We start from the raw sequence: 27,361 nt of genomic DNA, 5'->3' as shown, positions 1-27,361 counted from the left end.
TGACAGTGTTGTTGTACTCATTGCCACTGTCTAGTTCAGACATGTTTCTGTCTTCCCAACAGGAAATCCCATACTCGTTAAACAGTTAACTCCCTATGTCCCTCTCCCCTGAGTCTCTGGCAGCTACTAAGTGACCTTCTGACTTTATTATATCCTTTCTGGACATCTCATAGAAATGGAATCATATACTGTGTGGCCTCTTGTGTCTGGCTTCTGTGACTTCACCTGAAGTTGCAAGACTCACCCATGTTTAATCATGAATCAGTACCTCATTCCTTTTTATGGCTGAGTAATATTCAGCCATGTGGATGTGGTATGGATGTACCACATTTTGTTTATCCATTCATCAGTGGATAGACATTTGGGTTTTTACACTTTTTGGCTGCTATGAAGTTTGTTAACAAATTTTTGTTGCACACGTTTTCAGTTCTTTTGAGTATGTGCCCAGGAGTAGAATTGCTGGGTCATATGTTTCTCTGTGCTTAAGTTACTGAGTAACTGCCCAAATCCATTTTCCTGCACCAGTTTTTACATTCACACCAGCAGTGCCTGAGGTTCCAGTTATTCTACATGTTTGCAACAGTCTGAATGTGAGTTACGTTTTTTGGGCAGTGATGATGGAAAGGAAGGTTAAGGCTCCTTCTTGGTCATACTTAAGGTTTTCCTGCAGAGGCTAGCAACAACGTTAGGTCTGAAATGTGTTTATCTTGTTTTTTTTTTTAATTTTTTTTTCCAACGTTTATTTATTTTTTGGGAGAGAGACAGAGCATGAATGGGGGAGGGGCAGAGAGAGAGGGAGACACAGAATCGGAAACAGGCTCCAGGTTCTGAGCCATCAGCCCAGAGCCCGACGCGGGGCTCGAACTCATGGACCGCGAGATCGTGACCTGGCTGAAGTCGGACGCTTAACCGACTGCACCACCCAGGCGCCCCTGTGTTTATCTTGTTTTTAAAGAGAAAATGTGGTATTTATTTTAAAATATTTACTTGAATCGTCATTTACTTCTGACCTCTCCCTGATGCCGAAGGTTCCGAGTGGTTGCTCGAGGCATGGCCGCCTTCCTTTCGGTTCAGGTTCCTTCCGAGGATCAGATCCGTTTGAAGCCTGGCTCTGAATTACATCTGACCCCAAAAGCTCAGCAGGTCAGTAAAAACAGCTTTACGGTTAAGGGTCGGAGTCTTTTTGGCGGGCCTTCCCGGGAGGCGAGGGGCAGCAGCCGTTGTCCTCACACACAGAGGCGTGGTTCGCTGTCGTAGCTCTGTGCTGTGCTCTGCATACTGCACGTGCCTGCCTCAGATTTTAAACCAGTTTTTGTAGGTGCGTGCCTAGAACACTGGAAGTGCCGTTGTAGAAAAAGCAAGGCCATGGGCAAGCCAGCCGGTCCAGGGTCGAATTGGTTCTGATGAATAGGATTGTGACCACGTGCTGGGGGCCGGGGACTGGCACGGAAGATGGGGCCACAGGAGACTGACTAGGTTAGTTGAGCTTTAACTTGGAACCAAGGAAGTCGTTCTGATTTTGTGAGCCTGGGGGTTGACCCCTGTTGGCTGATGTGGGAATAACCAAAACATATGGACACAGTGGCAGCTGTGAGAAATTATAGTTTGTTCTAAAAACGTGGGAGGCCACGTGGCAGTGGTCCTGTCCTCATAGGTATTTTCACCTGTAAACAGGCTGGCCGTGTACAGAGGGGTCTCCTATAAAACAGTGGCCAGCATTCCCGAGTGCTCACTGGAGGCACTGTTGTGAGTTTTAACTCACTTGATATTAATGAGTTAACGTTTTAGCTCATTTAATCCTCACAAGAACCCTGTGCTGTAGGAGCTGCTGTTATCCTGGTTGTGTGCTGAGGAAGTGGGGCCGAGAGGGGCGGGGCTCGGTGACTTGTAAGTGCCGGCTGGGGCCTCACCCCGTCCGCGCTCTGCAGTTCTCTCTGTGTCTGGTGGGCGCTCGCACCCCTCGCTCTTCGTCCTTTGTGGCCTTGTGATGTCCAAGCCGGCCACGTGCAGGGCGATCTCTGGGTTATTAAGAGCAAGCATCCAGCGATCCAGGCAGCAGGTTCTTCACAGGCTTTTTGGTTTACACAGTCCCCGATACTTGTCGCCAGTTGACCTGACAACTGCCGTTTGAGTCCCTAATGCCATACATGAGCCGTGTAGGAACTGCCACACGTGGGCAGGAAATTCTCCCGAGGGCCGATTGTGAAGTGGGCGTGACACCCACACATATTCGAGAAGTCTGATGCTCTCCTGTGGCTACCAGGTCTCCCGGGCCTTGCCTCTCCACCTTCATTCCCTTATGTGATGACTCCTGCCTGCCCCCCATTGATGCCTGTTCTCAGATTGAACTCCCTCCACCCAGCAGTCAGGTTGGGCGCTACATCCCTTCAGTTGTTCATTTTTGGCTCTGACACTTCTGTCTTCAATCCCCTGGCAGTTTATTTCTAAGCTGCCAAATTATTTACCATCCTCAACGACTTCTCCATCCTTGTTTACTGACCTGAGCACTGATCTGCATTCTCTTGTGCGGTGGCCCCATATCTGAGAGGGGAAGCTGTGGGGTAGTCTGTGGTCACGTTCAGAATCCTGGGGGTGGATGACCGGTGTAGCAGGAAAACAAAGCTCTCCCACACCAAGAACCACTGGTCTGATTTTGTTTTCTCCACATACAGTCTTCTTCTCCTTTCCTACTATGAAGGAAAGAAATGTTAAAATTGTGGAATTGAAGAATGTTTTTCTTTATTCCCGAAGAGAGGCATGGGAACACCTTCATTGTTTCTGGCGGGCAAAGCTGAGGAGCTTGATCTGTACTTTATGCTTGTTGACCGATAGAATGATCTCACCCTCAGCAGCACTTAGGCACTGGTTTCTTTTGAATTGCATATAATTAGACAGTTTACTATGACGTGATTTGGTAATCTAAGAACAAACCCAATAGCAAATCAAAATCTCACGGTAGCTGGTGCCTGGGACTTCGGTTTGGGTTCTAGGAGGAGAGGCAGCAGGAGATCGGTGGGGAGGGCTCTGTGCCGGCACTGGCGGGAAGGAGGATGAGGCAGTGGGCCGGCCTGGCCTGGCTGCCACAGTGGCTTTCTGCGGGGAAGGTTGGAGAAACAGCACAGCCAGGAGGAGGGAAGGCTGGGTGTGGAGGCTGCTGAAGCCAGAGAAGCTTGGGTGCTGGCTTCCTTCTGCTGTGGTTCATCAGTGCCTGACTTTGGGACTTCTACTTCCGGTTCCCTAGGCTTCCCTGAGGCTCGCAGTTGCACCAGATGATGGCAGGTGTGCTGCACCTGCGGGGATCACGAACTATACATCTGTGTGGTTAACCCTCCCGTCTTCCGTGTCTTTCAGGCTCTGAATGCTCTTGAATCCTTGACATCAAGTAAGCAGTATGTTGAATACCAGGATCAGGTATCACAAGCTGCACAATTTATAAAGCATCCTGGCCATTGCCTCCAAGATGGGAAAAGCTTCCTGGCTCTTCTTGTTAACTGTCTCTATCCAGAAGTGCATTATTTGGACAACATACGATAGTAACACCGAGTCTCTCAAAAAAACCTGTTGCTGTTTATGTTTACATTTAACTTTGCTGTTGCACAAGTAACTTTGCTCAGTCTCACTGCAGAGCTCAGTTGGGCCAGTGAGTTCATTGACTGAGAGGCAAGTCGGGAGGCACTAGATAATTCTGTTGTGCATGCGCATGTGTGTATGTCTTTGTGTGTGTGTGTGTGTATGTGTGTGTGTGTGTGTGTGTGTGTGTGTTTTCTTAGTTCTTGAAACTTCCCAGGGCCTTTGTAGTTTTTATGTTCACCCCACTGGAGAAAATGAGTCCCACTTGGGCACAGAGCCATTCAGCTGCTGGATCCCCAGTCGCCTCACAGGACCCCCCCCACGGGGCTCTGTTGTATGTCTCCATTTCTGTCTTCCCTGTTTTATTTAAATCTCAAGACTGCTGTGTCAGATCTAACTGCTTTGGGAATCATGTAGAACCCTCAGTTTTGAACCTCATTTGTGTTCTTTCAAAGTAAAACAAGCTTTGAAAACTTCTGCATTTCTCAAATGTGGGGAAATACACCAGCTTCAAAGTATTATTTCCCTCAAAATGGAGATAAGAATGCTGAATTAAAGTGAGGCATCGTCTGAAATGTGGCCACTTGATCCTTGATTGTAGCGGATGGCAGAGACGGTGACAAGTCCATTTCCATCCAGCTGTGGTCCTCATGAAGAAGGCGATGTCCATGTAAACCGAGGGGGCACACAGGTAGCATGTGATGAGCAGACTGTGTACAGACGTGTTCCGTTTGATCCCCGTGGTGGAGAGTGTGGTCACTGTGGACATATGTGGACATAGTGTCAGGCCTACCCCAGCCCATTCCTGCATTCACACCGCTTCCTCAGCCCCCGTGGACATCAAAGTTTGCACCTCTTGATAGACAGCAGGTTTGAAATCTGAAGGCCTTGCTGTCTAGAGAGAGAGTCTGAGAACTTAATGCTCTGTATTCTGCTTGTTTCTTCATTCCATATTTAAGCTCAAATGAAGTTAGACACTTGTCCGTGGAAACTTGACTTTTCCAGTAGCCATGTGCCTTCTGTTGTTGTTCACCATTCACTCGCCACCAGAGCCTGTCTGCTGCCTTGCTCTGTGGCCAGCTTCTTGCTCTTGTCATTTCCACCCCCGGCATGAGCGGTTTGACTTCTGCCTTCCTAATTCTCTTGGCTCGAAATTGATTTTGTTCACTCAGCTGGCAGAATATGTCTTCTGTTCATGGATTAATTATAACCCGAGGATATTTATCTAACAGTGTCTGAACTGAGAGCCCTCAGCAGGGGGGAAGCAGGATAAAGGTTAACAGAGTGATAACCTCTCTTCAGATCTCCTCTTGGAGTGCTCCCCCCCAACATTTGGAAGCGTGCGGGAGCCTGTTCTCCCAGTTTGAACTTGTTTAGTTGCACAGAACACATCTGCTCCACAGATCAAGATTATCCCTGTGAGCCTGCAAGGTTGTAGGCCACAGAGCATCCCTCTCAGAGGGCACGTCACAGGGCTCTCCTTGGTTTTGCTTTTCTCCATTTTCAAAATCAGTCAGCCTCCCTGTGCTGTGTTAAGACAATGTCATAAGCTGTGGGCCGTTCAGTGGCCGATTTGGCAACAAAGATTTCATGACAGAAGTGTTTTATGTGCTGTTTTCTGTGAGGAGGCTGTAATTACTGATATCCTAGAATGTGAAAATTTTGAGTGACAGTCTACATTTTAAAGAAAATTATGATTCATCTATTAATTTTCAAAGGTTTGTAATATCTATAATGTATTTGGTCTGTAAAAATTATAAAAAATAAAATCAGTCTTTGGTTGTAGCTGGCAAGAATATGAATTTTAGGGGTATTTCAGTTAAAGTTAATGCAGAATGTTATGCCCAATGTCCTCTGTTCTGATACGGGAACTTGATTTTCAGAGATGGTTGGTGAAATACTTCCTCTCTGACTACTTTGTGCTTAACAGTGGAGGCCTCACTCACCACATAGCCTCCTTGGAGCGTCTCGAGGCTGAGGAAGTGCTTTAAAGATGCTGAGGTAGTTCAGAAGGTGGCAACACTGCTGTAGCCTTCTGAGGGCAGAATAGAACAGCTAGCCCTTGGCTTTCAGGAACGATGAGCCTTTGCTGCCAAAAACAGTCGGCCTCCAGAGAGCGCAGGGCCAGGTTCAGACACCCTTACCTGCGGTGCCACATGTGATGCCTGGATCAAGCCAGACCAAGGCCGCCCCGCGCCGAGCGGTGTTGGAGGCGAGCTAGCACCGACCTTCCCTGCCTGTGCCCGTTGGTGGCACCTGGCTCCGACAGGGACGTCGTGACAGGTGCCTCCCCTGCATCTGCACTCATCTCCCCACAGCTCACAGAGCTCGGGTCCGAGAGGCACGCTTGACCTCCCCCGTGTCCTGGCTCCTGCGCCCGACTGGAACAAGGGGACAGGGCAGAAAGCTGGAAGGCACAGGCCGATGGGGAGGTTGTGCTGATTTGTCCGCTCAGCCTGATGGAGGAGCCAGGACCCACCCGGTGTGATCCCAGAGCTCCTGGGCGTGCAGAGAACATCATGATCAGTTTGGGGCTCAGTCACATCTGCCCCCTGGGGTGGCCTGAGTCCCTCATTCTGAGGCTGGGCGAGCCTCTCCAGAAAATGAAAATCCCCCGAGTGGGCTCACTTCACCCTAACCAGCCCCATTCCTCCCGCTCAGTTACTAAAATCGGCACATCCAGGGGGCACAAGGTAGGGTGTTCAGTTCATGCCCTTTCTTTTGAATGAAGGTGATACACAGTTTTCTATTGGGTTTTTAATACTAACGTTAATGATTTCCTCTGGAGCAGGAAGCAAATGCTGTAGGATCATGACTTTTAAAGTTCATCTGGTCCCACTTCTCACTCAGTAGGGACCCCCAGCCCTGCTCTTCCAGCCAACCCCCTGCCTCCCCTCCGCCCTGTCCTGTGGCCAGTAGTCCTGCCCATCGTGGACAAGCCCAGGTGGGCATTGGCTTTATGTTGTGCCAGAACTGGCCTGGTGACATTGGTCATGGTTCGGCTGCAGCTGGCCAGGCCGGGGCTCCTCTGCTACTCTAACCGGTCTTCTAACATTTTCAGACCTCGTCACCGCCCCTGACCCCACCGGTCCACCTCTTCTTAGTCTTCATGCTAAATGCTCAGTGCCTTTAGTTGGTCCTCTTCCCCCACGATGTCTGACAGGGCTGCTCTTTGGGGAAAGTGCCCAAGTTAGCCCATGTTACTCCAAAAGGGCCGTGTCCATGAATACCAGGGCCGGGGCTCAGGGGCACAAACTTGAGGTGGCAGTCACCCGCAGGCACCAAGAGAGTATGCTTCCTTCTGTTTTGTGCCCTTGGCCTGATCTCTGTCCCGGGCTTTGTCACACCAGTGTGGGCCAAGCAGTGACGTTGACCCCCTGGGACATGTGGACGGCATCGGCTCTCGGCGGCTGTGCCCTGTGGTTCCCACATTCAGTTAGTGGCGAATTCAAACTCCACACCTTGGTTTAACATTAGTTGCTGCCCAAGATCAGTCTCATCGCCTGCCTGCATGATAAGCTAACAAATAAGGCGCTTTGCACGTATCCTTTAGCACTGTCTGCTCTTCAGTTTGGACCAACTTCACGGCTTATTTTGATGTAGTAGCTGAATTTTTTTCTGCTCAGTTAACTTTGTCTTCTTAAACAAAACGAGGAGTCTAATGTTGGAAACAAACATGTTGCTTCTTTTTTTTTTTTTTTTTTTTCAAGAGTATCCTCATACTGATCTTCCGTTTGAATCTGGGTTGAGCTGGATAAAGTTCTTGGCTTACAGCCAGGCGCTCTTACAGACCTTGTCCTGGTCCTTGGTGATCCCCACACATTATAGAGCCATCAAGTGTCCTGCAGAAGCTACAGCTGACACTTCTTCCAGTCTGGATAGGTTCCTGATTTTTGGTGACAGTAACTTGAAAAAAATAAAACTGAACTACTGACCCTGTTAGGGGATAATGAAATCACTAAGGAATGAATGTAGTTTATTAAAACTTTTATTTTTTAATGTATAGATGTAATATCTCTCACTGAGCACTGAAGGTTAGAATTTAGTTTTCCTTCAGTGGCTTAAAATCACTTATGTGGCAACAAGTACTTCCTGAGTGTGTTTAACTCTTTCCTTCCCACATGTATAGTGTGGCCTTTAACCACCACATCTTATCCGGTCATTAAATGTGCAATATTCACTTCTTGTTCATTGTTGAGCATTTTACACGCTTGTACAAAGATTGAGTTTTTATATAATGATGAGAAACAGAGAAATGCGAATGGGTTTAAGTAAAATCCTGCAAATAAACCAGAATTAAAATTGAATTTACATGTGGTGGACACGTCTCGTTTTTGGCAGATTGGTTGGCAGGTCTTTTCATCCAGAAGTCACACTAAGAAAAATTTGGAATCAGAGAGCTTGTAAGGGGTAGAATCTGTATTTTGTGACATGCCACCACATGACACAAAGTTAAATTCAAAGAGAATTTAAGTCTTGGGGGTTTAAGAACAGGAGGCCACCTGGTGACCCCAGAGAATTCAGGAGAGCCCTGAGGGTCTACAGTGTGGCTGTGACCTTGGGAGGAGGAGGGACACGAAGCTGCGTGAAGGCTCCACCACCAGACTTCCTGGGCGGGGCTGGGGCACCTTGGAGGTCGAGCTGCCAGGGGAGGGCAGTATAACCTGAGCATTGAAGCTCAGGGAGCTCTTTCTCTCGCTTTCCTTAGCATTCGTGAGACACATCTTGAACGGGCCAAAGTATGGTGGGAGGGCCTGCACATTTGATTTGGGATTGACGTCAGTTTGGAATTTCTGTGGGACAGGGCCCCTTCCTCCCTAGTCTGGGTTTGGCTTCCTTTTTCCAGACGGAGCCACAGGATTTAGGGATTGGGAAGTGGATTAGAGGCAAGCTGTGCCACCTCCTAGTGTAGGAATCGGTTTCCTGTCTCTGGACCAGTGGGCTTTCTTGCTGGGACACACCCACAGAAATGCAGCGGGAAATGGTTCCTGTCACCCTGGGGCAGCTGAGAAATAGGGATGGTCTTCATCTAAGGGTGAAGGAGCCAGGATCTTCCTCTGGAAACTGCTCTTCTGAAGACAGCCCTCTTCCTTCTTGGTCTTCCTTTCTAGCCAAACCCTTTTAGGAAACAGCCACACTTTCCTGGTCTGTCAAAGTGACCAACACGGCCCCTCTCCTGGACACTGTATTGTAATATAGCCTAAATTTGTGGCTGACACCAGATTTACTGTGGACCTTCAGTCTTTCTGGGCTGCCCTGCTCCCTGCCTTGTCTTTTTTTAGGGTGTGAGCATTGGAGGGGCACAGAGAGAGGGAGAGAGAGTCCCAAGCAGGTTCCATGCTGTCAGTACAGAGCCCAAAGGGGGCTTGATCTCACGGTCCATGAGATCATGACCTGAGCCAAAATCAAGAGTTGGACACTTAACCGGCTGAGCCACCCAAGCGCCCCCTGCCTTGTGCTTAATCAACCTTCCTTAAGGCCCTCTGTCCACCTTCCCTTTCCTGTCCCACTCTTCTCCTCCTTCATCCCTTCCTCCTCCCCCTCCTCTTCTGGTGGCAGTATGGAGGTGAGTGCCTGGGCTATCTTCAGCCCTGGGGACCCTTTGAGGTCACTTGCACACAGGACTTGGGGGTGACTGTGGAAGGCAAAAGTCTGGGGGCCCAAACCCCGGGAAACCCAGAGTTCCAAGTATTTCTGTATCCTTATGTTGGCAGATCATGTTTTTCTCCCTTTAGTGCATAAAACGTGACACAGAGGAAGGGGCACAGGAGAGGAGGAGAGACATGGGAGAGAGAGCCTGGGAAAGAGGAGGCAGCATGTTGGTGTGGAAGGGGCTGGGACCACAGCTGTTTTGTCACAAAACATGTGGAAGCTGGCCAGGCCGCTTTCCTCCTGAGACTTTCCCTATTTTAAATGGGGATAATTGCAACTTTTCCTGTTTCCTGGGTTTACAGCAAGAAGTCCCTGAGGCCACAGAGGTGGAGGCACCGAGGAAATGTTGAGGGGATGTCATTGGGGGAGAGAGGGCTGGTAGCATTGACTTAAGCAGCCAGGGCTGGAGGCCGGACAAAGCCCAGGACCCCCGGCTCTTGGTCTCTAAGGTCCCACTGGCCTGAAGGCCCTGTGACCAGTGGGCCTGGTGCTCCCGTCCAGGCTGGCTAAGGGGCTGTATGTGAACACTCAGCCCACTGTGTGTCATTTCGCCCCCAGGCAGGGCCTACCTTCAGTGTAGATGATCTCATGGACACTGTCTTCTCCTGTAGATGCATCTCGATGTAAAAGCTCACTAGCTCCTCAAGGCAGGGGAAGTGTGTTGGGCTCTTGGCACATCTGGGTGCACCTCTTCCTCCCACTGCCCATCTCCAGAGGCAACAGGTGGAGGGCTGGCAGTGGAGGGCAGTCTCTGGGCTGTCAGCAGCCCTTCTGGGGACAAACGGGCTCACATTCCCAGAGCACTGAAGGGACGGCTCTAGCTGCGCGTCCTGGGCCACACTGCGGAGTCCTGTCTTGAAAACGCCAAGTCTCCTGGGTCCCTTCTCTCCCTGACAATGTGCCGACTGAGCCCATCGCCTGTGGCTCTGGTCCTTGCCCCTGACAAAACCTGAGTGCTCCGAGACGGTCGGGTTGGGGAGGACGGCAGCTCTGCTCCACGCAGACCTCCCAGTGAGAGCTCCAAGCTCCTGGGGTCTGGTGATGGCCAAATACAGCCGCTTCACCACTCTCCCCTTTTGCCCCTGGAGCAGCCGCTTTATCTGGAGACTAAGCAGAAGGCTGCCTGTGCGCAGTAAGCAAATCAGTAGAGGGAGTGCTGGAGGGACCCTCTGCCGTCCCTTCTCTGTGTGTGCTCCCCACGGCCCAGCATGGAGTGTGAAAGCACTCCACCAGCTGCGTGTTCCTTTTAGGAATGCCACTTCGGCGGTTTCTGGGACGCCCTCCTTCAAACTGCACATACCATAAGAAGGAGCATTGGGTGGTGAGCTCGCACCCTTGGAAGTCAGCCCACCTGGAGGCAGCCTCAAACTTTAGCTTGTTTAAGAATCGCCTGGAGTCACCTGGGCCCTGGTTAGAGATGACAAGCTAAGAAAGACATTTTGAGAACTGGGGAAATAAGAATGTGGGCTATACGATGATATTATTCAGTTATTGTTAACATTTTCTCAAACGTGAAAATGGCACTGGAGTTATGGAGGAGAATGCTCTTGTTCTCTGGAGATGCAGCTGAGGTATTTAGAGGCGAAGCACTGTGGTGTCTGCAGTTGGCCCTGAATGGTTCAAACACACCCACACCCACACACGTGTACACATTAGCAAATATGGCAAATGGTAGTAACTGTTGGATGTAGGTGGTGGGTACCTGGGTGGTCATCTTCCTTTTTCAGCTGTGTGTGTGTGTGTGTGTGTGTGTGTGTGTGCATGATTGAAAATGATCATAATACAAAGTTAGGGGCAAAAATCACATGAACATCTGTTTAAAATTCCAGCACCCAGCCTCAGAGCTCACTTTTAGGAGGCCCAGGTAGCACTCAGGATGGGGATTTGAGCAAGCTCCCCAGGTCCTTCTGATGCAAACCACTTGACCTTCAGAAACCACTGCAGAAACACGGCTATGAGGGCCTGGGGTTTCGAGGTGGAAACCCCAGCCCCAGAGCATGGTGGCTCCGGAGCAGGTGCAGCAGTTGGACGGGTGAAAGCAGCATGCTGAGCAGTAGAGGGAGTCAGCGTCCTGCTTGGCCCCTTGGTCCCCCCCCCCCCCCCCCCGCCCTGCTTCTCAGCCCTGTTGGCAGCACTTGCTACCATGTGGGAGCCCCCTCTAGCTGCAGCCCCAGCTCCAGCCCTCATGCTCCAGCAACTTTGGGTGGCTTCAATATCATGCTGTGTCTGACCACCTGGCCTTTTCCCAGACTGCCCTTTCCGCTTAGAATCACCTTTGTTCTCATCTTCCGACTTCCATTCTCCCCCATTTACGTGGCCAGCACGTGCCTTCTCCATGTCCCCTCCTCTAGGAAGCCTTCCCAAGCCTGGGTCACTCTTCCTTCCTGGGTGCTCCCATAGCACCTTCAGCATTCTGTTGCCCTTACAGGATTTCCCGCTAACTGGTCTGTCGCTCCCTAACCTGAGAAATTTTACTGTGGAGACCTCGGGGCTGTTGCCCATGCTTCTGGCTTCCCTCCTTCCAGGCATCGTGTAGGGCGCACTGCCCGGCCCCCTGAGGGTGAGTGTGGCATGTTGGTAGTTCTGGCCAATGAGTTATGATCTCAAGTAGGAGACCCTCGAGAGCTCTCTATCTCCAACCCAACGACCCACAACAAGAGATGGCGGGTCCTTGGGAGCCTGTGTTCCTAAGTACAGCAAGCAAAGCTCTAATGCCAATCTGTGGTGGGCATGTAACTCTGGTGTGAATAAACCCTAGTTGCTTTCAGCCACTGTGATTTTGGCTTTGTTAACACAGCACAACCTAACCCAGACTGACCGAGACGCATACCTCATTCATTTCTGTATGCCCAAACACCTGGCCCAATTCCTAGCACAAAACAGATACACAGAAAATAATTGCTATCATGGCTTTTTCTTGGCTGTGAAACGGGCCTCAAAGACCAGGCAGACGTTTCAAACCACACCACCCCTGTGTCCCTCGCTTCTTCCCTGGTGATATGGGACTCTTCCATGGAGGTGCCCAAAGTATCCTCATACAAGGAGGTACAAATTCCAACTCCTCTGACCTTCTAACAGTTCAGACAGGCTCCTGGATGGATCCCAAGTTAACCATGAGCTGCTGTCACCCACTTTCCCTGGCAAAGGCTCTGCTGAGCAAGGGAAACTTGTCACCCACTGCCCTGCTTATTAACTTGTGAAGATCCCTCACACCTCAGGCCACCTCCCCAGCAAAGCATCAGCGAGGACCCTTCCTTATTCTAGGTTGCCACCCTAGCTTTTGGAAAAGTTCTGAGGGAAAGACTGTCCCCATTGCTTCTTCAGTGCCTGGCCCGGTGGCCCTTTGCTCTTGCCAGCTTGCCCTGGGCTCAGGCACACCTCCTCCCTGTCCCCTGAGCCCAAGAACTGCAGGAGCTAAAATGCACAGGCTCACACAGAGGTGTAAACACGGAAGGCAGCACCCTGCAGTCAGTCTGCGAGGCCTCGGACAAATGCCGTGGAATCGCTGGTGCTTTTGGACCTCGCACGTGCAGGGTGGATGCAGGTCATAGGTGGAGGTCACAGCCACAGCTGCTTTATCCACACGAACCTGCAGCCCAGACTTCCCCTCTGACCTCTCAGCTTTCGGTCCTTAAGGACAGTGAATCCCAGATGCTGTCAGATGATGGGTGTTTCTTTTCCCAGGGGACCCAGCTCAAGGCAGTGCAGAGCAGCCAATGGGGTAAGAGGTAGGCACAGTGTGTGAGGCAGTCACAGACGAGACCCCAGGGGGCAGGGGTACAGGGCTTCTCACCGCTGAGTTGATGTTCCTGGGACCACAGATTTGCACAGCCCCAGACTCAAAGGTTTGCTCTCTGGAATCCTTGTTCTTGGCCAGGCTGGTGTGGGGCCCCCACTTGTCCAAGAAGTCTCTGAACGTCCCAAGGGTGCCTGCAAGGAGGAGCCCGTGGCCTTCCCCCCCCCCCCCCCCCCGCCGCCACATCTGTACATGGTTCTGTACTTCGCGAAGTCCCTTCACATCCATTATTTCTTCAGATCTTGATAGTCCTAGCAGCCAGGAGGAAAGATTATCGTCCATGTTCCAGAATGGACAAACTGAGACTCAGAGAGGTAAAAACATGCCCTAGTCGACACAGCAAGTCAGAGCCTGGGAGCCCCTCTGACCAGTGTCTTGCCCGTTTTATGATGGTGTTCTATGTAAGAAAGGGCCAGAACTTGTCTGTGAGCTTCACGCTGAGCTCACGCACACACGCACAGACACGTACACACACATACAGATTCTTTCAAAATGCTGGTCCCAGTGATGGGGGCTCTGGGACAGACATCCACGTAAGAAACCACTGAGCCTCTGTGAATGGGGTCTGGACTCCCTTTGTGGGGGGTTGCCTGGCAAGGGGCTGCCAAGGTGGCTGGCAGCCAGGAAGGGCTGTCCCAGCCAAGCCTGGCATTGGCCTTCGCTCCTCATGCTGTACAAGAGGATGCCAGTGGCCAAGGGGCTCCTCACGGTAAACATGTGGCTGCTGGTGGGTCCCGAGGGCTCATCTGGCTCAAATTCTCATAGTTGGACTCCTGAGCCTGGGGCCTGTGGACAGGAGAGAGTCGGTTGACCACCCGATACAGAAGTGGGGTCATCACCAATTGCCCAAACCATGCCCCAGCGACGGGCAGGAAGGAGAGACGGAAGGCGACTGGGGCCTATATCCAGCAGGGCTTGCGGACCAACTAAAGGGTGGAGGAAGGGTAGGGGCAGCAGCTGTGGAGCGGGGAGGAGGCTAACACAGGGGAAGGCAGCCCAGACCACAGAGGTGCTATCTTCTCAAAGGGATCTCACTGGTGGCTTCAGTTGTCTTGTGTCACATGCCCTCCAGACTGATCTCCCGGGCTTGGCCTCCTGAGCTCCAGCTGCTCTCCTGACTTTGACTTCTCCCCAGGGACATCTTAACAGGCATCTCGCACCTACATGTGAGTGCTCCCATGATCCTCACCACCACCCCCTTCTCTCTCTCTCATCTTCATCTTAGTGGCACCCAGGGTGACAGCTCCAAACGGGGCACCCTGGCTGCCTCCCTCACTTGTGCTGCCCACCTGGCCCTATGGTCAGCCCTGCCTTCCACCAGTCCCACCTCCCCGCCTCCACCACTCGACCTCCTTCCTAGTGTCAAGCCGGCCTCAGCTTTGGTCAGCAGCCACCCCAAAGGTCTCCTGGCCCCCACTCTTGTTCGGATGGGGCCACCTGTCTGCTTCAGTGATTTCTCATCGGCCCCTTTCCAGGTCGCCCCTGAGCCTTTGACTTGCCCAGTGACTGCCTCCCTCCCCTGGGGCTCTGCTGCATGGCCCTGTCCATTTCCTTCGCAGCTCTTCTTTTAGAATCTAAGATGATCTTGTTTAGGTGTTTATTAAATTCTCCACATCATGTGAGTTTTCTGAGGTCAGGGAGTTTTGCTGTAGCGTTAGCATCCAAAACAGCGTCTGGTACATGGCAGGTACTCAATAAATATTTGAACACTCAGCTTTCTGATTTAGGTGCCTTTAGCAAAGAAAAGGGACATTGCACAGGTTTCCAAGAATGTGGGGGATAGCTGGCCAGGCAGCTGGAGAGAGGGGACTGGGCTGGCATTATGGTTTTTCCAGCCCTCAGGGCACAGGCAGGGATGGAGTTATAGGAATGCCAAGGCTTGTCCAATGAGCCCTGAAAGACTGTGTTCCGCCTCCCCACTCCCCAGCATCCCAGGCACACTGCCCAGGGTCAGTGAATTGGATTCTTTCTTCTTCAACACAGACTTCCACATGAGCAGACACTGGGAGAGGAGGGGAGCCTGGACACGAGGGTCAGCACTTCCTAGCTTAAACCCTCTGAACCTCTAATGGCATTTTGTTTGTGAAACCTTCAGCTTTGGGGGAGAATCAGTGCCCCCAGGTGGCTTTTGTGTGAGTCTGCCTGTTCTACAAAGCTTAGGAGAACAAGAGGAGACACAGCCTTGAGGAATCACATCTAGGTGTGGACATAAAACAGAAAAATGGCCCTGCAGCACCAGGAAACCAGGCGGGTCTGGGAGAGATGCCAGGGCGAGGCTCAGACGGTAAATGCTGGGGGTGGGGTGGGGAGAGCAGGTCACCGTGGCCTGGTCAGGCCAAGAAGGACTTGGGAGACCGAAGAGGAAGGCTTTGGAAGGCCACAGGGAGGGTCTAAACCCTGGTCAAGGTCCAGCCCCCAGTCCTGCCCTTTGCCGTTCTTTATCCTTACGGCACGAGCCTTGAGAAGCCTGCATGCCTTGCTTGGCCAGTGGGGACTAGAGCCGGGTGGGTGAGGGCAGGGTACTCACCGTGGTGGGGTGTCCTGGGCAACTGGGTGCTCTGTGTAGGGACAGAGAGACAGAGAAAGAGAGAGGAGAGGCATGAATCTCCATGGTCGTCGCAGGCTACAGGCCCTGGCTGCCCACCCTACCCCACTGTGCAAAGTGGTCTGAAGGGACGTGTAACAAACACTAGCTGGCCTGGGGTGAAGTGGCCTGGCAGATGACCAGGAGTTAATGAGGAGGAGCGTGGAGTGAGGAGCGGCCCGGCAGAAAGACCCGCCTTTCTGAGGACCATGCAGCACAGAATGCTTGGGGGGTGTGAAGAGCCAGCAAGACGGACAGCACAGCCACAGGAAAGGAGGCAGCAGCCAGGGCAACTGTGACAAATTTTGGATTTCATCCCAGGAGAGGCTGAGGCCGGTGCTGCTGACCTGGGCCTGAGAGGCTCTGGGAAGCCCCTCTCTGGGGCACGAGCAAATTTCCCAGCCAGCTCAGCAAGAGAAGCGTGGGGTGAGCAGCAGCTCCTGAGGACACCCTGTTAGCTCACACTTCCTCACCTCTGTGTTTGCTGTTCCCTCTGCTGGGAACACCACCAGCTCCTTGTTTGCTTTTCTGAGTTAGCTCTCACCTTCCCTCCTGGCCCCTATCCAGATGTCCCACCAGAGTGAGGCCTGCCAGTCTGTGCTTGGGTGGTACTGGGCTCCAGGACAGCCCTTCCCCCTGCAGACTGAGCACCTCTTACTCAGCTCTGTATCCCTAGCACCTACACAGCACACAGTAGGTCCTCAAGATGCTTACTGTAACATAAGGAAATGGTGCTATCTGGGAAAGCCTCACGCGTGGTGGTGTCATTTATGGGGTGCCGCCAAAAGGGCGGCGCTATACTTTTTGGGTCTCTATCTCTGTGCCTCTGGCTAGAGGCAAGTTCGTAACCTCTCTGGGCTCCGCTTCCTTGGTGTAAAACAAGGTCCTGCTAGTTCCCACCTCCTGGGCTTTACGCAGGGAGAGGAGAGTGAGTTGGAGCACGGGTGCAGAAAGTCTGTTTGGGCTGGGTTACGCCAGGTGGTCAGCCGGGCGGCCTTACCTAGAAGGAGAGCCCCCGCCCCTCGCACCCACCCTGGCCCGGGGGTGCACCCACCTGGGCGGCGGCGGGCGACGGCGCGGGCGGCCAGAACGCCGAGCAGCAGCAGCGCCTTGAGGCCGAGCGCCCCGAGCGGCAGGGCGAGCGCCGAGGCCCCGGAGGCGCCGTGGAATCGGAACAAGTAGACGCTGGCCTCCGCGCGGCCCAGGCTGTTGGACGCCGTGCACGTGTAGCGGCCGTCGTGGACCAGCGCGGGCAGCTCGGCGGTCACCTGGTGACCGTGACCCTGTCCCTGACCCGGGCCCGGCACGGCGGCCGAGCCGTTGCCCAGGGCCGGGCCGGACCAGTCTAGGACGGGCGGCGGCTCCCCCTCGGCCGTGCAGAGCGCGCGGAAGGAGTGCGCCGGACCCGGCAGCACCGAGAGGTTGACGATCCGCGGGGCGGCTGCGGGCAGCGGCCAAGGGGTCGAGGGAGAAAGCGAATCCTGGTCAGAGCAGAGGGGGCAAAGGAAAAGGCAAGGGGGACCCCTCCCAGTCCCGTTTAGTCACCAAGAGATTTGGGGGTGGTTGGCTCAGAGAAGAGGGAGTAGGCGCTCTAGCGCCACGGTGCCTGGGTCCCAACAGAGATGTGGCCTTGGGCAAGTTATTCCGAAGCTCCGTGCCTCAGTTTCTTCATGCGTAAAATGGGGATCGCTTTCTTTATGGGGTCGTTGGGATTTGACAAGTTAATACATGTGGGGTGCTTGGATTAGGGCCTGGCCCATTAGCAAATGCGCACTCAACAGTCGTTATTGTTGCGGTAGCTCAGGGCTGGGGACTGTCTGCTGGTAGGGTTTCAAGGACACTTCCCACTCCCAGACAACCTGTCTGTGGCAGGGTGGCGAGGGCCCTGGGGAGAAACTGAAATGCACTCGGAGAGGCAGCCCGGCCAGCCCAAGGGCACATGGGAAGTTCGTGGCAGAGCCAGACTGGAGCCCAGAACCGGATCCCCACGGCAGCGGGTTGGGGCTAGGATATTTAAAAGCTCCCCAGCTAATTCCAGTGCACAGCCAGGGTTGAGAACCACTGTTCTAGGGACCGGGGATCCTGGTGCCCACTTCTTTATGCCAGAGTCTAGCAAAATACTGGGCACTGTGGGCTCCCTGGGCATTCCCTCCCCCCCCCCCCCCCAGGGGGCTGCGGGTGCCCTTCAGTGCACAGAGCACATATCCCATTGCAGCCTTTGCCGTATTCAGGATTACTCGTGCTTCTCGCCCCCTAGACTGCGAGCTCCTGGGAACATTCACTCTCTGCGCGCTTCGTTACAGTGCCCATTCCCGGGCCCCATTCAGCCCTTCTCGGAGCAAGCGGTCTGCATTTTTAACTAGTTCCCACGTGGCTCGTAGCCATCGCCAGTGAGACCCCCCCCCCCTTCCCTAGAGAGATGGGCTGTGTATGGCTCCCCTTTCTATGCCCCGGCGGGCGCAGTGCCGGCACCCGGAAAGCCCTCTGGACGGGGCGGGGAAGGGGGCCGGGACAAGGGCACCGCGCTCACCGGTCACGCGGAGCCGGATGCCGTGGCGGCTCTCGTAGCGGTCGTGGACGTCGCCGGCGAACTCGACGCGGCAGAAGTAGCGGCCGTCGTCGGCCAGGGCGAGGCGCTCGACGCGCAGCGACAGGTCGTTGCGGCGCGGGTTGCCCAGCAGCCGGAAGCGGCCGTGCAGGCTCAGCGCCGTCTGGCAGAGCTCGCTGCCCCGCGCCGCCGCGCACCGGAACACCTGCGGGCCCGCGTACGCCTCGCCCGCGCGCCAGATGGCCGTGAGCGGCCCGTCGTAGTGGCGGTGCGGGTGCGTGAAGGTGCAGGGCAGCACGGCCGCCTCGCCCGCCGCCGCGCTCACCTCGGCCGGCACATGCATGGACCAGCGCTGCGCCGGCGCACCTGCGGGCAGGCGGCGGGGAGCGTCAGCCCTGCCCTGAGGCCGCGCCGGCCGCCATCCCTCGGACTCTGGGGGGCGGGGGGAGGGGAGTCCCCACCGGGAGGTTTGGAAACCTTAGGACTCTGGGAGCGTCTCCCACCTGGGGGCCCAGAAGCCCACCCCGTGACAGTGACCCGAGAGGCATCTCCCGGGATCTTGTCTCCCGGGACTCTTGAGGTGCCTGGGACTATTTGCCTCATTCGGGCGGTCCCACTTCACCGACAGGCCCCTTGACCCCATACTCTTCCCTAACCCCTGCCGGGCTGCAGAAAAGCCCTGGATTCCATGGTTACATTAGTCCCAAGACCCCCGCGGTAGTGATAATAAAAGCACTTACTGTGCACCTCCGTGTTGAGCAAGTTCCCGGTAGTATCTCTTTTAGTTCTCACAAATGATCCTAGATGTAAGCACAGTTATTCCTGGGTTGTATGTAATAAACTGAGGCACAGAGAAGTTGAGTGATTACATAAGGTCACACAGCTAGGAAGCAAAGCTGGAATTCAGACTCAGGACTGCCTGATTCCACAAACGCATGGAACCTTGGGGCTCATCCAAGGAGACCAACACTCCCATTTACAGAGGGGAAACGGGCCTTGGCAAGGAATGGTATGTTTTGAACTTAACGTGTTGAATGGGATGAGATTCTTTGAGAATATGGGTCAACCGAAATGGGCTTCCCAAAAGGCCAGATAAGCTGAGAGACCAAGAGTGGTAGACCATTGCGCTGCCTTCCTGCTCTGCGCAAGCGCCTTTGGGCTGTTGCCTCACCTGTGTTGTGAGTCTCTGAAGTACGGTTGAGCTAGGGTCTGGAAGCTGTGCTCCGCCTTCAGCTTGAAGATGACGGGAGAGCCTCTGCCCCTGTTGTTGCATATGTGTGCTGCTTTGGGGAAGGGGTGAGCAGGTGGGTGGGTGGGTGTTGGACCTGGGCCTTGGAGGATCAGGATACGTACGGGTGGTGTCTCCCTGAGGAGGGAGGACAGGCTGCTAGTTCTACCCAGCTACAACGCTGAATGCAGTTCACAAAAGGGATCCTTAGAGGGAATGATATACCCACTCTGGTATTTCCCAAGAGCTTTGTAATTTACACAATTCTTTTGTATACATCATGTCACATGACCCCCAAAACACCCTAGGGGAGAATGACTCGGGGAACTATTGTTATAGATACGAAAATGGAGTCCCAGAGTCACACAGACAGATGCTGGGAGAAACCCAGCTTTGCTGACTCCATGTCCAGTGCTCTTTACTCTTTGGGGGTAGCTCATGTCCTGGTTTGGAATCCCCCCGGCCCACAGCCAGTTACCATCCGTCCTCCAAGAAGCCCATCCCATCTATGAATTATCTACAGGTCAGGACATTTCTTCTGCATAGAACCAACATCTGCCACTACCCACATAACCCTCTTTGGAGCGTGCACATCCTCTCACGGTGATGGCCCTTCTGGGTCCCCAGCATGGCTATCCTGGACCCATTAAGTCTTCCCTTCTCTGGTGGAAGTCCCGGGGCCTCCCCTGCTCCTCCCCTTCCTCACTGCCCGCTTGGTGCTCTCTGTGCAATGTAGTGTCCTGAGCCGGGGACTCCAGATATGTGCTGCAGGGGTGTGTGTTGCACGTGTCCTGCAGGGGTGTGCCACAGATGTGCGCCATGGGGGTGCTGGACCAGCAGAGTGGGGTACGAATTGGGTTGTGTGAGCTTTGCCTCATATAAAATGACACTTTGGGCTTGTGCCGAGCTTGCAATCCAGTAAAACCACAAGTTCTTTTTTCACGCGATCTGCTTATAAGCCAAATTTCGTTTCCTCTAAACAAGTGGAATTATGCTTTTGAACCCAAGTGGAGGACTTGACATTTACCTCTACTAAGAGCTTGTTTGCTCAGTTGTTAATAATCAAAGGGCCTAGTTTCAAATCTGAGAAACCCTTCCTGAAGGTTTTGCTGGTTTACTCAGTACCTCCAGCTACAGAAATGGTTTCCCCACTCTTGAGGCTCAGTCCCTGCCTCAGTTTCCCTACACTTCTCACCCTCTGTAACCTCAGCCTCTTTTGAGCTTCTGCATCTCGCAGGCATCCTGGAGCCAGGTACTGATTCCCCAGAGGTATTTTTTTGCTATTGTGCATTCATCAATTAGGAGGCGTTTATCAGACATGTCCCACTCTAAGCCAGGCACTTGGATACAAGCCAGGGTTACAAAGATCAATAGGTTACCTTATCAGCCTGCTGGAGCTCACCACTCAGAAAGGGAGACAGATCTGTGAACACATAATTACACTACAGCCTGCCAGGTGCTCTAATGAGGGACACGAACAATGTTCCCTCTGTCTGAACAAGTTTCCTGGCCCATATCATTCACCAACTTCCTCCCAGTCATCCCCAGGTCTCTGCTGAGTCTTCCTACAGAGGGAGGGCTTCCTTGAACCCCAAGGCTGGGTCTGGCACCCTTGCCTTCGGCCCCCGGCCTGGCAGAGGTACATCCTCCAGGCATCCAGAAGCTCTGGGAGGACAGGGACCACGTATGTGTGGTCGTATTTGTGTCATCACTGCCTAGCACGGCACTTGCCACAAACCAACTGATGTTGAATTGGATTGCTGTAAAAGGGAGGAAGGGAGGGTAATCAGGCTGGCAGGGGAGGGTGGTGTGGCTGGGGGAAGAGGAAGAGGTGTGCAAATATTAGTCAGCGAATGCTTGGAGGACCAGCAGATCCTCGAGAAAGAAGTGGGATTTTCTAAGATTTGGTGTAGACGGAAGGTGCTCTAGGCAAAGGGAGGTAAGGACATGAGCATAGAGGTTGCAGGCATGACGAGATAAGGGAGCCAGAGGACACAGTGCTTTGGGTGCTCACTGGGAGATATTCCTCATTTCATTTCATAGGTACAACGACCCAATGAGAGACTCGCGATAGCCTCTTTTGGGGAAGAGAGAACTGAGGCTCAGGGAGGCCACGTGACTGCCCAAGGTCACTTGACTCACCAGAAGCAGAGCCAAGGCTTCCCCCTTGGTGGCTCACGTTTCTACTCTGTCCTGTGTGCTGTGTCGCTTGGGGATGACAGTCTAGTTTGGAACATCCTGAAGTGGGATGCAGATGGTCCGCCACAGCCTCTCCCTCCCTGGGGGCTTTGCTCTAGGAGCAGAGAGGACACACAGAGGCCCTTTCAGCCAGTGTGAGGATCTTGGCTCCAGTTAGGGGGAGATTTGTGTTTCCTGTTTACCTGCTGGATGGTGTTTCAAGAGGAAAGCACCTGGATTCCCTGTTACATGGAGACTTCGGACACATCCACTCAGGGACTCAAGGGGAGGGTGGGAGGTCCCGGCAGGAACTGCCCAGGGAGCACATGAATTTGCTTTGGCAGGAATCCAAGCTCCCCAGCATCCTGTGACATTTGTCATTCCCTCTGGCAGCTCATGCCCGTCTTTAGGACAAGGGAGGGATGACTCCTGAACTAAAACCATGCCCCTTTATTGTGGAGTTTCTAATCTCCTTGCCTCAGGACTATTAGCCTCTGGGGACAGCAAGAGACCCACATTCTTCTCACTGCCCACCTTCACCACTCAGTGGTGGGCCACAGGGCATGCTGGCAAGCTTTCCTGCTTTGGCACAGCTGGACCCGGGTGACAGTCTCATTTGTGGTCATTCTTTCCTGGGCTCTTATGAGCACCCAGTCTGAGCCTGGCACTGTTCTAGGCTCACTCACTTATGGGTGATCTTTGGGCAGGTTACTTACTGTCCCAGGTCTCAGACTCCTCTGCTGCAAAATGGGGCGCCTAATACCTTCCTCATGGGCTTGAAGGTTGAATGAAGTTACACGTGTAGCTCGCCCAGCAAATGCTCAATGCACGTCAGCCCCCTTCTCTCACCAGCCCTGCCAAGGGAGGGTGCATACGAGGGAGCAGGGTGGGGGTGCTGAGCAGTGGCGGGAAGTGCTCTGGGCACACACCTCAGGCCGATGCAGCAGGGGTGAAGATAGGGGATGCTGACATCGCACCTTTGGCAGCTCAATTTAGCATCTTAGGGACCGTGTGGGCAGTCAGGGCGGACCGTGCCTCCCAGGGGATGGCCACGTGGTGCTCAGAGCTGGAGTCCCTAAAACCTCCTCGGTGCTGCCGCCCCCTCGGCCCCATGATGGCTGACATCACCAGCAGACGGGCAGCCACTCTCATGAGGCCAGTGATCTGTAAGGGGGCCACCCTCCTTGGGGACATTTGGCATGCTAGCAGGGGTGTTCTCAGGGAGTGACTCCAGCGGTAGCCTCTTGGGCATGGTGGCACCTGGAGTGTCAGGAGAGGGCATTTGAGGGCAAGGGGAGATGTTCCTCTTGGCCAGCAAACCTCACCAGGGAGGTGTGTGGGTTGAGCTGGGGCACACTGCCTTCCGTCCACTTCTCTCTTGCCTGCATTTGCTCCCAGCAATTCTTTTTGGGGCCTGTGTGTTGTGCAGATAGGTTGTCAGTGGAGAAAAGGGGAGAAAGGGCTGCAGACCGGGGAGGGGGGTGGGGTGACAGAGAAAACAGGAAACCCATCTTTCAGTGTGAGCTGGACCCAGAAGTTTCTAGGGAAGGGATGAGGAGCAGGGATGCATGAGGGAAAGGCCTGGCTGTTCTCCTGACCTCGGGGTTATCCAGGCTTCTCCCGTAGCCTCGCCTCTCGGCCACACGGTTGTGGACGTGGCCCCGCTTGCCTGAGCTACAGTTGGAGAGCCTCAGCTGACCGTGCCCCGCGGCCAGTGTCTGCTCCAGGGCGCTGCTCTCCCGAGTTCCCACTCAGCCTGTGTCTGCCTGTGCTCCGCTGGCCTTCTCAGGGGGCCCTGCTCCCTGTCAGTCCTTCTCTGCCCCAGGTAGGACTTCTCAGCCCAAGCTACTGGCCACAGTAGCCGCCAGGAGCAGAAGCATCATCCTGGCTCGGGGAACTCTCCCGTTCCCCACCCCCCCGGACCCATGACAGCAGTCCATCTTCTCCTTGGCCTCTCCCCGCACCCCATGTCCTTGCTCACTACTGAGATTTGTCTTGCCTTTTGGTTTGTTTTGTGACAGTGGTTCAGAGCTAATAAATTCCTTTGAGCACAAGCTTTGCTCTGGGCTCCCCACCGCTGCATGTGGATGGTGTAAAGGTTGGGGCTTGCACTCAGAACCCTCTGGTTCAGCCCAGGCTGTGACAGCCCGGAAAAGTGACCCGACTTCCATTGGCCTCCCTAAACAGGCACAGGGGTCCTTGCACTGCAGAGCTGGGGTGAAGAGTAGATGAGCTGCTTGTCAGGGCTTGAGACGGGAGCCCTTGAGGGTGACAGTGACTATGATCGCTCTACCTACTTATCAGAGGCTTGTGGACCAACTGCAGAGTTGTCCAAAGTCACCCAAGTGGTCAGAGCTCCCAGACCATTGTTCTTTCCACCTGCATGTTCCCTGGCATCTCCAGCTTTCTGAAAGCAGATCCGTGGGGAGCCAGACGGGAAAGACAAGGAGACAAGGGAGAGTGTGTGTGTGTGAGCCCCTGGGAGATTAGGGGCTGCCCCAGGGCGCCGGGTGCTGAGGGGGGGTGGCATCGGTAAGAAGAAGGGCACAGAAAGGGGAGGGGGGGTTTCCTGGACAAATTCCTCCCACTTTGTTTTTGCCGACGGCCTGCCCTGGCCCTATGCTCAGAGATGCAGCTGGGGGGCAGAATGTGACGCGCGGGGACCCTGCTCACGCGGCCCCTCAGGCTCCCACATTGCAGCCTCACCCAGCCCGGTCGTCCGGCCTCTTGCCCAGGCCTGGTGCCACACGGAGAGGCTCATAGGTGAACGGTGCCAGAGGGGTCTCAGAAAGTGCGACCCTGCTCACCCTAGTTCCGTGAAGCAGCCGCCAGTGTGAGAAAAAGGGATCCCCTCCCCAAGATGCCTCAGCCTCCCTGGGTAAATCTCAGTACATGGCAGGAACACTTGCGTGGTTTAAGTTTTGTTCTTGGACATGTGACTGCTCGTACTTCCTCTATGTCTTTTTGTCTTTGACTGATTCACAGCCCCTGACCCTCAACAGCAGAAAAGAAATAAACCAAAACAGGCACCCCCACCCCCACCCCGCCAAAGCTAGCCTCTCTCAAGGGTATGTGACTTCAACAAGATTTCCTTGCCATTTCCTTGCACAATCACTGAGCACCAGGACTGTGCTGGGGGCTTTTATATACATGATCTAATTATCCTTCACAGCACCCCACGAGGCACCAGGGACCCCACTTTGCTGATGCTCAGAGAAGTTAGGCAACCTTCCCAGGGCCACACAGGTAGTAAATAGCAGAGCCAGGATTTAAAGCTGTGTATGACGTCAACACTTATGCCTGAACCGCTCTCTTATCAGCCCAAGATCCGGGCAGGGTCACCTTCTCCAGCCCCCACCCTCTAAGTGGCACCCTAAATCATCCCAGGGAGTTGGCCGAGTTAGGGCACTCTGGGAAAAGAAAGCCTCTCCCATATCAGCCCCCACTGGAGGGCTCTGTCAGGGGACAACAGGCAGTGCAGGGTGGGGACTGGGGTCGGTCCAGTCTAGAGCCACACATCCCAGCCCCACCCTACACCACACTTACCAATTAAAGTGGCCAGCACTTCTAAGAGCTCTGTAGGGAGCTGCTCTTATCCAAACCCGACCTGAACTGGACTCTGCCTCTGTTGAATGCTCAAGAGGAAGGAAAAGGAGCCTAAGGTGTGGGAGTGTATAATCCAGTCATGGAGACAGGACCCCAAACAAGGAATGTTGCCTAACAGCTTAGAACACCATGATGTCAGAGATCACTAATGTGGCACATGACGGCCAGTGGCCATGCACATGGAGACACCGACGCTGAGTCCAGGGACATATCCACGAGAGGGATGTCTCAGGCGGGGGTCCGGGAAAGGACTGGGGTCTGGGCCAAGGGGCTCGGAGGATGGCTTTTGTCATTTATCCCAATTACCCTCAACTATGTCGAGCATCAGAATGACCTGAGAAGATGGTTGAAGATGCAGACTTCTGGGCCCTGTTGCCTGATATTCTCATTCTGCAGGACTGGGGTGGAGCCCAAGGATCTGCATTTAAACAAATACTCTCTTCCCACTGAAATGCTGCTACCGATGGTCGGTCGGTAACAGAAACACCGTTCCCAGGGACACGAACTCACTGAGCTCAGTGCCAATGACGTCGTTACCTAAGCCTGCGGCAAAGGGTTCCCATTCACGCCTTGGGGTTCCCCCTGAGCGGTCAGGACGCCCTCTATCGGTTGCCCTGTTCCCCATGTGAAATCACCCCCACTCTTCCCCCAAACCCATTTTCCCTCTGGGCTGTGCCCATCGTGACACAAAGCACTTGGATGACCGCAACACCCGAAGTCCCTTCAGAGCCTGGACTGTCCGCCCCAAAGCTTGCCCACTATCTCCTTGGATCCTCACAGCGGTGGCTGAGCCGGTGGTCTTTCTACAGGTGGGGCTCAGAGAAGTCAGAGGATTGCCTAAAGTCACCGGAACCCAAGATGACACCCGGGCTTGAACTTGTGGCTTCTGTCAACGCAGCTTCCCTAAGTGCAACCCGGTTGTCCCAAGTTCAAGGAGAGAAGACTGTACCTAAGATTCTGTGAGCATCTATTCTGTTCTGAGCAGAGGCCACAGAGAAAAGTGGGAAACTTACCTATAGGGAGGATGCCCACCAGGCAGGCCAGGAGCCGGAGGGACCATTCCATGCTGTGAGTGTCTGGAGACCCCAGACCAGCCCCACACTCGCCTGGGCCACCAGCGAGAAGCTTCCCTGATGAGGAGAAGGCAGCGTGCCCAGGCCTGTGCCCCTACTGGGCTCCAGGCTCCAGGGGAACTGGGGAGAGGCAGTGGGGCAGCCTGGATATGATCAGATGAAGCCCGTGGGGTTTAGTCATGTGGAAAACCAACAGGGGAACCACTCAGATGATTTTCCAGGACAGGAAACAGAGAAGCACTTGAGGAAGAGGAAGGACCCTTTCCTGGGGCCACTGGTCCCTTTGAAAACAGTGCTGCTCTTTTGCTGCCTGCCCTCTCTTCCTCCCTTCTTCCCTTCGTCCTCTCTCTCCCTCTACCCGCCTCCCTTCCCCCTTCCCCTTCTCCCTTCCTTCCCTCTTCCTCCCTCTTTCTACCCTCCCCTCCCTTCCATCTTCCTTCCCTTCCTTCCCTCCCCCCTCCCTCTCTCATTCTACCTTCCTTTCTCCCTCCCCCACCCCTCCTCCCTCCCTCCTCCTTTCTTTCCCTCCTTTTCTCCTCTACATTTTTAGTGTGCCAGCATGGGTTTTCGTTTTGATGAAGCTATCTTCCTGTGGCCATGCTGATTCTGAAGTGGTGATTGTTCACAGAAGAAAAGTCCTCTCCAAAATGTAGTCATCATTGACAATGGTTACATTACCAAGCAGCATAAAAGGGAAATAGTAAACTTACTAAGCAAATCAATCCAGACAAACATGTCAAAATGCTCAGAACATCAAAATGTCAGATAGAAATATCCTACCACAGGGGCGCCTGGGTGGCGCAGTCGGTTAAGCGTCCGACTTCAGCCAGGTCACGATCTTGCGGTCCGCGAGTTCGAGCCCCGTGTCAGGCTCTGGGCTGATGGCTCAGAGCCTGGAGCCTGTCTCCGATTCTGTGTCTCCCTCTCTCTCTGCCCCTCCCCCGTTCATGCTCTGTCTCTCTCTGTCCCAAAAATAAATAAATGTTGAAAAAAAAATTAAAAAAAAAAAAAAAAAAAAAAAGAAATATCCTACCACAGGGGCAGAATCTCGGTATCTGTGCCAAGGAGGTAATCAGAAAGCTGAACAGAAAAAACGGCTAGGTAGGAGGCTGGCCAAGGTGAGCCA

The 27,361-nt window shown here is 53.8% G+C and overlaps 2 protein-coding genes across 5 annotated transcripts in view; one reads left to right on the top strand and one right to left on the bottom strand.

Moving 5' to 3' along the window:
- The window catches only part of EPG5 (ectopic P-granules autophagy protein 5 homolog), a 108,009-nt gene extending 100,132 nt beyond the window's left edge, over positions 1-7,877 (top strand). Inside the window, exons 43-44 of the mRNA XM_011288022.3 lie at positions 1,029-1,143; positions 3,352-7,877. Coding sequence (XP_011286324.2) covers positions 1,029-1,143; positions 3,352-3,534 — 298 coding nt within the window. The 3' untranslated portion in view covers positions 3,535-7,877. The remainder of the gene's footprint in view (positions 1-1,028; positions 1,144-3,351) is intronic.
- Positions 7,878-12,117: 4,240 nt separating this feature from the next.
- On the bottom strand, positions 12,118-26,392 carry SIGLEC15 (sialic acid binding Ig like lectin 15). Of its 4 annotated transcripts, none has more exons than XM_019815220.3 (6): positions 26,176-26,392; positions 18,891-18,950; positions 18,133-18,516; positions 16,657-17,043; positions 15,546-15,576; positions 12,118-13,804 (listed from the first exon to the last, which is right to left on the bottom strand). In XM_019815220.3, the coding sequence occupies exons 1-6, from the start codon at positions 26,225-26,227 to the stop codon at positions 13,723-13,725; spliced, it is 996 nt and encodes a 331-aa protein (XP_019670779.2). In that variant the 5' UTR covers positions 26,228-26,392; the 3' UTR covers positions 12,118-13,722. The 4 variants fall into 4 exon arrangements, with proteins under 4 accessions (XP_019670779.2, XP_023097718.1, XP_023097717.1 ...); XM_023241950.2 differs by lacking the exon at positions 26,176-26,392 and adding an exon at positions 25,103-26,144 and having other exon boundaries at positions 18,891-18,972; XM_023241949.2 differs by lacking the exon at positions 26,176-26,392 and adding an exon at positions 25,103-26,144.
- Between the last annotated feature and the right edge of the window lie 969 nt (positions 26,393-27,361).

The sequence above is a fragment of the Felis catus genome, chromosome D3 (assembly GCF_018350175.1).
Source record: "Felis catus isolate Fca126 chromosome D3, F.catus_Fca126_mat1.0, whole genome shotgun sequence".
In the NCBI taxonomy this organism is placed as follows: domain Eukaryota; kingdom Metazoa; phylum Chordata; class Mammalia; order Carnivora; family Felidae; genus Felis; species Felis catus.
The sequence above is the reverse complement of the archived record's forward strand: the minus strand, read 5'-3'. Positions and strand labels throughout refer to the sequence as shown.

Coding starts and splice junctions, on each gene's coding strand:
- SIGLEC15 (XM_019815220.3), bottom strand. CDS start 26,227: ATGGAATGGTCCCTCCGGCTCCTGGCCTGCCTGGTGGGCATCCTCCCT. Junction 18,517..18,890: donor GCTCAACACGGAGGTGCACA/GTAAGTGCTTTT, acceptor GCCTGCCCGCAG/GTGCGCCGGCGCAGCGCTGG. Junction 13,805..15,545: donor GCCCAGGACACCCCACCACG/GTGAGTACCCTG, acceptor TCCTGTCCACAG/GCCCCAGGCTCAGGAGTCCA.